Source organism: Spinacia oleracea, chromosome 4 (assembly GCF_020520425.1).
Source record: "Spinacia oleracea cultivar Varoflay chromosome 4, BTI_SOV_V1, whole genome shotgun sequence".
In the NCBI taxonomy this organism is placed as follows: domain Eukaryota; kingdom Viridiplantae; phylum Streptophyta; class Magnoliopsida; order Caryophyllales; family Amaranthaceae; genus Spinacia; species Spinacia oleracea.
The window spans coordinates 56,565,825-56,576,335 of NC_079490.1; the positions used below are offsets into that span (position 1 = coordinate 56,565,825).

The 10,511-nt window shown below is 36.4% G+C and overlaps 1 protein-coding gene across 1 annotated transcript; it reads left to right on the forward strand.

The window, feature by feature from the left end:
* Positions 1-1,121: 1,121 nt before the first annotated feature.
* LOC110803722 (ATP-dependent RNA helicase-like protein DB10) lies at positions 1,122-8,716 on the forward strand. Its single transcript, XM_022009261.2, has 9 exons — positions 1,122-1,304; positions 1,851-2,158; positions 3,645-3,773; positions 4,464-4,532; positions 5,016-5,285; positions 6,054-6,404; positions 6,563-6,840; positions 6,960-7,283; positions 8,040-8,716. Exons 2-9 carry the CDS (start codon positions 1,859-1,861, stop codon positions 8,347-8,349), a joined length of 2,031 nt encoding a protein of 676 aa, XP_021864953.1. The 5' UTR covers positions 1,122-1,304; positions 1,851-1,858; the 3' UTR covers positions 8,350-8,716.
* Positions 8,717-10,511: the final 1,795 nt, after the last annotated feature.

Genomic DNA, 10,511 nt, shown 5'->3' on the forward strand with positions numbered 1-10,511 from the left:
AACAATTGATGACGCAAAGAGCACGAACCGCATAACTTGCTTAACTGAAAAAAGATTGAGATGAGGAGTAAACGGCCAAAGACAAGCTGTTCCAACATTCCATGTTGAAATAGTGAGATCAATTGCTAAATTGCTCCATGGTGATCTAAAAAACCTCCGACTAACATGCAAGCGATGGCGGCGCTCCACCGCCATTTCAACAATCTTGCCCCTTCCTATAAACAATCCACCTTTCTTCCATCTTCGAAAACCCAGATTAATGAAAACCCCAAAAATATCAAATGGGGGTAATTGCAAAAAAAAAAAAAATCAATTCTACCAAACAAAATATTTGTAAAAAAAATCAATTTGAAAACCCAGATTAATGAAGTGTCGTTGTTGATGTTGCTGCTATTCGGTAATAAAACGGATTGCAAATCCACCATTGTTGTAGCTTGAGGAGAGAGAAAATGGTGATTTTTTTTAGGAGGGATGAAAGAATTGAAGGAAAGTGACGGTGAGGAGAGAGAAAGGACCGACCAAGGGCAAGTTAATGAAATAGGGTTTTAGTTAGGGATGATGATGGTGGAAGAAGAAGAAAAAGAACAAGATGATAATTGATGGCGTGAAGGAAGAAGAAGAGCCCAGAAATTGCGTGAAGGAAGAAGATCCCAGGGAAAAAAATTGGGTTTTTTTCATATTAAATAACAGTAGTTAATTAAATTTTTGGGTTTAATTAATATAATTAAAGGTTAGTATTATAATTAGTAGAGAAATTGGTTGAGTAAGGGCAAAAAAGTAATTTCATGCTAACGGAGACTTAACGGAATAGACGGAAAATACTCATTAGGGGCATTTTGTGTTATTGTTTTAAACCTCAGGGGTATTTGGTGCATTCTGGAAAGTTTAGGGTATTTGGTGCATTAAAGCAAACCTCAGGGGCATTTCATGAAAAATCCGTAAATAATAAGGTGCTGAAATAAGGTGAAATAAATAGAAGTTTAGTCGGAGTCATACCAGACATCGCGTAGTGTTTGAGAATTCAATATTTTTCTCCCAATCGGACTCACACTAATAAAGGTGCGCCTCTAACCTCTTGAGGGTTTCAAACAGTACGGAGTAGTCCGTATTAATAAGAAGAAATAACTCTTCAACGACGTTCACTTTTCTCAATCTCCTCCCATTTGCACATTTGTAAAGCGCGTTGAGAGAGAAAGAGAAGCAGAAGGGAAGCGAGAGAAAGGTCCGTGCCATACGAAGTGCGGGGATTCTCAGCCACTTCTTTGCCTTCAGCTTCTCCTGCTTCGCACTCTAACCATCTTCAGGTCTTTTATCTCTCTATCAACTTGCAGTCTTTATCCTTTTTAGATCTGAGATTTTTTCATTTTTCTTCTTCTTCGTCTTCATCAAAAACCCTAAAAGTACTTTTTTTTTTAATATTGATTTTCCGTTGATTTGTGGATATCTCATTCATTATTGCATGATTTAATAGCTAGTTTGCATGTTAAACACGGACATTTTTAGTCTTTGTTGGGATCTGAAACCCCATTTTCTATTTTTCTTTTTTATTGTTGTTTGCTTGATTTTTGCCATAGCAACTTGTTCTATTGTAGTTAGTTGTTGCATTTTTATTTTTTTGATTAGGGTTCCAATCTCTTTGCTCCTTTTGCATTTTCATTTAATTCTAAAATAGTTATACTTCTCGTTCTTTTATGTTATGTATTTTGTATTTCAGTAGTAACATTAACTTTAGTTGTTGCTGTTTTGGGGATTTTGTATGTTTTTGGATTCATTTATTTATATTTTGTCAAGATTTTACCTTTGTAAAGAATACCATAGGTTTTAGTTGTGCTGACTTTAGGATTTTACAGGAAATCTTATGGCTGCAACAGCTACTGTTTCACCTGGGCCGCGTTATGCACCTGAAGATCCATCGTTACCAAAACCATGGAGAGGGTTGGTGGATGGGAAAACTGGGTACTTGTACTTTTGGAATCCAGAGACTAATGTGACACAGTATGAGAGACCTGGTTCATCTTCTCATGGTTGCTCGATTCCGTCAAGGCCTTTCTCGGGTTATGTAAGTTCTTCAGCCCAAGTACAACAGTCCTCTAATGGACATAAGGATGATAATGATGATAAATACAATAGAGGTAGCAGCGGAGAAAGGATTCAACAGGTATACTTCCCTATTTATTAGTTTTTGTTATGTGGGTAACTTTTGGGACAATTGGTTCTGGTGTTTTGTTGTTATGAGCAAATACTCCCTCCGCCCCATGTTCTAAATACTCTTTGTTAAGAGTTGGGTGGGTGGAATTGAGAAGATACTAAAATGGTGACCATATGTAATTTATGTGAGGGTAAAGTTGTGGTCCCATGAGCGTTTTTAATAATGGAGCAATATTTTGGAGACGGACCAAAATGGAAAATGGGGAAAACAAAAAGGGACAAAGGGAGTAGTTTTTTGTCAATTAGTTATCCTTTGGTTTTACTAGGAGTGCTGCGCTTTAGCCAATAAACAAAGACATCTACTTTTAAGTAGTGCCGGATATTCTAGAATTTAACTTGGCATGTATTGCTTACATTTAACATCCATGAATTAACGATTCTCGGATTTCATGTTAGGTTCCATTGAGAATGCTGAAGAGTGTTCGATGAGTAGTTATAAGATCTAGAGTATTTAGTAAAGTTTGTCAACTTCTGGTGAAGATATTCTTGTAGCTACAATGTGATTTCAGCTTTTGTTTGCTATCTACTACCCTGTTCCTTAGAGTTTTCTACACCTACTATTTGCGCGGATTCAAATATAATATTTAAACCACTGATATATCCAATTTCGTATGTGAAAAAGTTATAAAAAGTTGATATTTTGAAAATACGTATCCAGACCAATCTGACAATCTTACATGATAGCATTTTGATGTATATATAAAAGTGACATTTTACGGACAAAGTTTTCATACTTTGGAGTTTGGACACATATTCTGAAGTGTAAAAACTTTCATGAACAGAGGTCGTATTAGCCAATGACGGTTAAATGGCAGTACATATACTCAGTAGTAAATACATATAATTTAATTTCTACATAGTATTTCAGCTTATCAGCAGCTTGTTATTAACGTGGATTGAAAAAGTTTCTGAAACTTCCTTTTTCCATCATGAACGAAATAGAGGGCAAAAAAGCTTAATTTATATATGAACGTAGTTTTTAAGGCCTAGTGTAAAATGCCCTAGTTGACTAGTGTTTAGAGTAGGTAAAATGAAATGCAAATATTTTATGTGTTATCTTCCTATACAAAAAATTCAATAATTTTTATTGAAAAGTAATAATCAAGCTAGTTTTTAAGGCCTAGTGTAAAATGCCCTAGTTGACTAGTGTTTAGAGTAGGTAAAATGAAATGCAAATATTTTATGTGTTATCTTTCTATACAAAAAATTCAATAATTTTTATTGAAAAGTAATAATCAAGCTTCTTTTTTAAAAGAATCAAAATTTTGAAAGAAAAAGTTTGAAACAAAAGGCATTTCTGGACACTTGTTAAATTTGTTCGTAAATAGTCATATCCTTGTTTCTTACCTTCTGATTTTTTTTTTCATGTTTCAATTGTGCTACATTGGACACTGCGCTTTCTTGCTGTCTTAATAAATATTTAATTTCTTGAGTAGAGCGCCAGAGGTGGAAATACTCCAAATGAAGCAGTTAGTGAAAGATCTACTATAGAGCATGTACCTGTGGATGCAGTTAGCGGTTTATCTGCTGAAGCTTATCGTCGTCGGCATGAGATATCTGTTTCTGTGAGTATTAAGGGCTACAACCTAATATGTGCTTCAAATATCCTACTAAGTTTGTCAATGCTTAACAATACCATGCATGTCATTTGCCTGCCACATCATGATTTTTGTTAGGATCTCTTCTGTTCACCTTGATTTACTTATTTCTTGGAAAAATAAATAAGTCTACATAAGAAATAAGTTCAGATAGGATAAAACAAGTTCAAATAAGCTCAGATAGGATAAGCTCAGGAAATGTATGTTCAGATAATATAAAATAAGTTCAAATATGATAAGTTTAGGAAAAATAAGGGTTACCCAAGTACAGTTTATAACTAAAATAAGTTTCGATACGTTCGGATAAGTTCAAATAAAATAAAAATAAGTTCATGAAAAATAAGTGAAATCAGGTGAATAGAATGCACCCTTAATGTTGTCCTAGACAGTGCAAGATATTTAGTAGTTGAGTATTTTCTGGATATATCATGGGTTCAAGGTTTAGCAGTAGCTTTATGAAGTGAGTAAACATTCAGCACTACTTTTCGCAATTTGTCTGTTAAGCATGCAAAAAGGAACTTCTTTATATATATATATATTGATTTTTCGACAATACTTGTATGATTTTGATGAAGTTGGCTTGTAGCTTACCTTTTTGTTCCTCTTTTGTGATGGGAACAATTTATTCCTGACTCTAGTTTACTTTGTTGCCTTTAGGGAACTGGTGTGCCCCCACCTTTCATAACTTTTGAAGCTACTGGTTTCCCTTCTGAACTGCTGAAAGAGGTATCAATATTGCTTTTGTCTCATAGTTGATCTGTCCCAGTAAATGTGCTGAACTATGTTGCTGACTATTTCCATGCAAAGTTCTGCAGTTGCTGGAGTTCAGACTTAATTATTTTGCATCTTTACTTTTTGTCGCAGATGCGATATTTGCTCCAGGGAGGAGCTAATGTCGTACGCTGTGCTGCCCTCTGTTGGAGGGCTTTATAATTGGAGTGCTCTTTTACGCTGGACCATTGTTTGAGATGGGATTTTGGAATCATCCAAGTTCGTGGCTGGGCTGCTGTCGGTGATGATTCAGTCAGCCACTTGGTCCAAATAAAAAGAAGAGGCCACCTCCTGCTGTGGCTTGCATCTTGCAAGCATTCGCTGCCTGCATAGGAGGATGGTGCTTCTTCTTGCATGCTCCTCTATAACGCTCCAAAGCTGCCTTTGAAATTTCCTAGCATTTTTACTTAGGACTGTTGTGGCGTTCTGCTTTAATAGGTACACCAGGCTGGCTTTTCTGCTCCTACACCTATTCAGGCACAATCGTGGCCAATTGCAATGCAAGGTCAAGATATAGTGGCAATTGCTAAAACAGGTTCCGGAAAAACCTTAGGCTACCTACTTCCAGGTTTTATGCACCTCAAGCAGCGCCGCAACAATCCACAAATGGGCCCAACTGTGTTGGTATTGTCACCAACAAGGGAATTGGCGACGCAGATTCAAGACGAGGCTGTGAAATTTGGGAGATCCTCTAGAATAGCTTGCACGGTAATATTCTGCTCTCCATTTCTCGAACAGTATTCTGTTTGTAACAAGTTTTGCTTGGTTGTCTTGCTGGATGAGTTTTAGTATATCTATTTAACTGGAAGTTGAACATTACAATCTGTTTGTGTCCGGGGTCTTCTCTCTAATCTCTTTCTGATGATTGGAAATTATGATTCCTTGTTTGTTGTTTCCATTAAAATCTCATACTTCTGCTGTCTTATAAAGTATATGGCAGCATGCATTTGTTTTAGGAAACTTGATATTCAAGTTATGTGATGTATTAAGGTCTGTTTGTTTCAACTTATTTAAGAAAAAATAAGTTCAGAAAAATAAGTTTAGGCACGAAATAAGTTAGATAAGTTTAGCAAAAATAGGTTTCTTAGACAATTTAACATACAAATAAGTTTTTTTCAGCAAAGTTTATCCACGCAAAAAAAAATGTTTCAGACAAAAGAAGTTCCAGACAAAATAGGAAAAATAAGTTCAAAACATCAGATAAGTTAATTTCACTCAAAACTAGGTGAACCATAGCCTTAAATTTAAAGCGAGCGTAATTTGGTTTGAATTAGCTAAAACCGAAAGAGCTGTAGTCAATATTGTTTGGGGTTATGAGACATTGCATATTGTAAATTTTCATGAGTATCTGTTTAGAAGTTCTGACAGGTTATGAAAACGTGTTGTGGTAATATTGACTGCAAAGTGTGCTGCTTCAATTGATGTTTATGGAACTTCTGCATTTTAAATGTTATTCCTTCATTGAAATATCTGCAGTGTTTATATGGAGGAGCGCCCAAAGGCCCACAATTGAAGGAGTTAGATAGAGGAGTAGACATCGTAGTAGCTACTCCTGGTCGTTTGAATGATATCCTAGAAACAAGGAGGGTTAGCTTGAATCAGGTCTCCTACTTGGTACTTGATGAGGCAGATCGGATGCTGGACATGGGTTTCGAGCCACAAATTAGAAAAATTGTGAAGGAGTTACCCACTCGTCGCCAGACTCTGATGTACACAGCAACATGGCCTAAAGAGGTCCGGAAGATTGCGGCAGATTTACTGTCAAATGCTGTCCAAGTTAATATTGGTAATGCGGATGAACTTGTTGCCAACAAGTCGATCACCCAGGTAACCGCCAAAATTTACTGATGTTTGTTTTCAGTAGGTGAAGAATTAACAATGAGCTTATGATGGGTGTACAGCAATTGTCTTATAGTGATTGATATAATATTATCCTTGATGGTATTGGAGTACATGTGCTAAGCTTTTAATTTTTTCTTCTGTAGCACGTGGAAGTACTGTCTTCTATGGAAAAACAAAGACGGTTGGAGCAGATATTGAGAGCTGAAGAACCAGGATCAAAGATCATAATCTTTTGTTCAACTAAAAAGATGTGTGATCTTCTTGCTCGTAATTTGTCACGTCAATTTGGAGCAGCTGCAATTCATGGTGACAAGTCCCAGAGTGAACGGGACCATGTACTAAATCAGTTCCGGTCTGGAAGATCTCCCGTCCTGGTTGCTACAGATGTTGCAGCCCGTGGTCTGGATGTAAAAGATATCAGGTTGGTGAATGGTGCTTACTCGTATTCACTGTCATTGCATTTATGGAAGACTCCTATGTTAGTTGCTTGTTTGTCCTAGCTCCTAAGTAATACCCCAAATTTATTTGGTTTGCATGCAGGGTGGTAGTCAACTATGACTTCCCTACAGGAATTGAGGACTATGTTCACAGGATTGGGAGAACTGGAAGAGCAGGTGCAACTGGAGTGGCTTATTCCTTCTTTAATGACCAGGATAGTAAATATGCTTCTGATCTTGTAAAAATTCTGGAAGGGGCGAATCAAAAGGTTCCTCAGGAGGTCCGTGATATGGCACTTCGAGGTGGTGGTGGTGGAATGGGTAGGTTTAGACGATTTGGTTCTGGATCTGGTGGTCGTGATGGAGGCCGGGGCGGGAGAAGTGACTCGAGCTATGGTGGCAGGGATGGAGGAAGGGGTCGTGATAGGTATAAGTTATACATGATATTCTTCTATTTAGAAAGTACTTTCTAATTTTTTTTATTATTTTGGCTTATCAATATCAAACTGGGCATGAAAATGCTTTTTAACGACCTGTTAGAATTCCAACGTGTTCTCTTTTCTTTTTGTATTGCCCGAAAAAAAATGAATTTTAATCTTTCCAAAATGGCATCGTAGTTATATAGCAACTCACTGTACATATAAGTATCATAAAGGTTGATCTGGGCACAAGCATCATAAAAGTTGTAATGTTATTGAGCTGATCTATATGGTTTTGAAGAGTGTATATTCTTTATCAAGTCTCTTAGAATGAGAAAAAACCATGCTGTTCTATTTGGTATTGTATTGTTCATGTATGCGTTCCCCTTGTGCTGGCTCGATCCTCTGGATACTTGTTCATTGAATAGTAACTTTTTGTCTGGGTTGTTGCATCTATTCTGGCTTCTTGGTCTAAATTTGGGTTTACTTTTGTTATGTCCAAAAATCTCCTGACAATATATGGAGTATCATTGTTTTGAATTTGTTGTACCTGTTGTAATGGTGCTGTGCTGGATGACCTAATTTGTCTTCTTTGTAATCAGAACTTAAGTTGGTATGTAGTATCTATATGGAGTTTCTCATTGCTCATTTATATTATTTCTTCCCTGTCCCTCTTTAACATGTTTAAGAAAGTTTCTTGCTAATTTATTCTGTTAATTGTAATACGAAGCTATTTTGCTAATGTCATTTGATTATGGGAACAGGTATGATAGTTATGATAGAGGTTACCAAGCTAGAGGGCGGAGCCGAAGTCCAAGTCCCACTGGTCAGAAGGCGTGGGGTGGTAATCAAGTCAAGGATCAGGGGTGGAGCCGTGGGAGAAGTAGAAGCCGCAGCCCTGAAAAGATTAACAAAGGCCAACCAGGAAAAAGTTTTCACGAAATGATGATGGAAAAGACTCGTTCTTCTCCTATGTTTCCACAAAAAACTCCAGCTGCTGATTATGGTAATGGCCAGTCAGCATGGGGGAAATCAAATGACGAGGAAGAAGAGGAAGGTGCTATTCCCTCGTGAACATATGTCAAGTGTTTACAAAGCTAAGCTGACTTGGTTACTACATTTTTTGGTCGAATATGATAGGGGTTATGATGTATGTGAAAATCCCATATGATATTGGTGTCTACTATTGTCTACTATGTGGGATTTTACCTTAATGACAGACAGTCAAACTTTTGTACTGTAATTGGAAGTAAATGGCAATGGACAGGACAGAAATGCAGGTTTCTTGATGTTTTGCAAGTTTAAAGAGGAGTACCCATTTAAAATAGGGATTAACTTTGAAATAGCGTGGGATGTATCTCCACTGTATTTGTATTTATGCAGGCTGTGCTTTCAAATGACTTTTGGTGGTTTGTGTATAAATGCTTCATTTTTTGTTTGATTTTTCGCGTGCAGGTCAATTATTTTGGCTAAAATTCTTGTAAGGCCTCGCCTGGATTCCTTGAAATAATTAAGAGGGTAAGATCTATGGGATAATTTCTATCGTGGGATTCTTTAAGGGGGTAATTTATCATCAAAAGGTCTTGCGCACATAAGGTGTACAATAACTTTATTGTAAACCAAAATAACTTTTACCTAGTTTTTTGTAACTTTTACTATGTTTTGGTTAACTTTTATATTATGAAATTTGTTTTGATAGATTAACATTTTAAAAGGTTAAATGATTAATTTTTATACATTATTAATGATTTTGAAGAATTTTTTTTATTAAAATGAAAAAAGTTTATCAATAAAAAATAGATAACTTTTACATATATAAGGGTAACTTTAATGTATTTTGAGTCAACTTTTACTTTGGTGTACAATATTTATTGTATACCCCTTGTAAATAAGAATTTGTGATTAATCATTTCTTTAAGTTTGGCATTATTCATTGGATATTAGGGTGAATTTCTATCCTCTTTTCTCACATAGCCGATTTCGTCCCACCAACTCAGAAACACCAGGCCACCGCACAAACACAGCTGCCGCCTCTATAAGCCTACCACCACCTTGTCAACCGCCAAATACGACTCTATGCACCACAATTGTTTTTTTCAAAAAAACTTCCAGATTCAAAAAATTGGAGAGCGAAAGACAAACAAAATTTCATAAAAGCTTGTAATTCACAATTGATTAAATGGTCAAAGTCGACCATTAAAGCTCTGGATCTGGAGATTTGATGGTCTAATTCGACCACAAAATAAACATCTTGCTCTTGAACAGACAATGATAGAAGAAAGGTAGTTGTGAGATTTAAGTGTCAAATGTGGTAGATCGAACGACGGTGGAGAGATTAGTTGCCGGCGGTAGGAACGGAGGTGAAGAGATTAGTTGCCGGCGGAAATAGAACGATGATGGTGGAGGGATGATTGGAGGGGATGATTATGAGAGAGAAAGTCAAGGCTCAAGGAGTGGAGGGTGAAAGATTACGGTGTAATGGTTACCCTAGGGGGGGCATGGGTAATGTATTATCCTCAAATGAAGGGTAAAATTTCCAGGCTCAAAAATCTAACCTCATAATTTCCAGGCTTGTAATTTAGGCCCAAAATAATTACTCCCTTACAATTTCCAAGCTATTTCCCTCATTCCAGGCGGGTCCTAAGTCTACAACATATGTGTTACACCACTTCTGTAATGAGGATGCTGGTGTTCCTAGACTTCTCAAAATGTTCGAGTTTAATTGTAAGGCCCGAAGTTGGCATCCAATATCCCAAATGTTATAGTAGGTTTATTTAATTAATCACAAACAAAAAATTCATTATTGAGGGTATGTTGCGTGTAGTGAGTTTGTTCTGTGTCGATAGTTTGTTTTGTGTAATTTCTCTCTCAAGTAGAGTTAGTTGACGGGAAGTGTAGATGTAATAGCGTTAACTTCGAAGACTTCCGTTCAACTGAAAGACGATTGACGTCGAAAGGTAATTTTCATGTCCCATGTTCCATGGCTGCATATATCCCATTATATTCAGAGCCAATCTTGAGTATATATACAATTAGATGTTTTGAAGAAGACATTTGTTTTAATATTATTTTAGATGCGTTCTTGTGTGGAAATTTGTTTGTTCTATATGCCGTATGACTTATTCTAATAAAATTTTCTCTTTCCTATAAAATAATTTTTTTTTGTCCATGTTTGTTTGGATTAGTAAAAATCAATTTCCAAGAAGTTCTGTTCTTAAGTCCTTTCAAAAACTAAT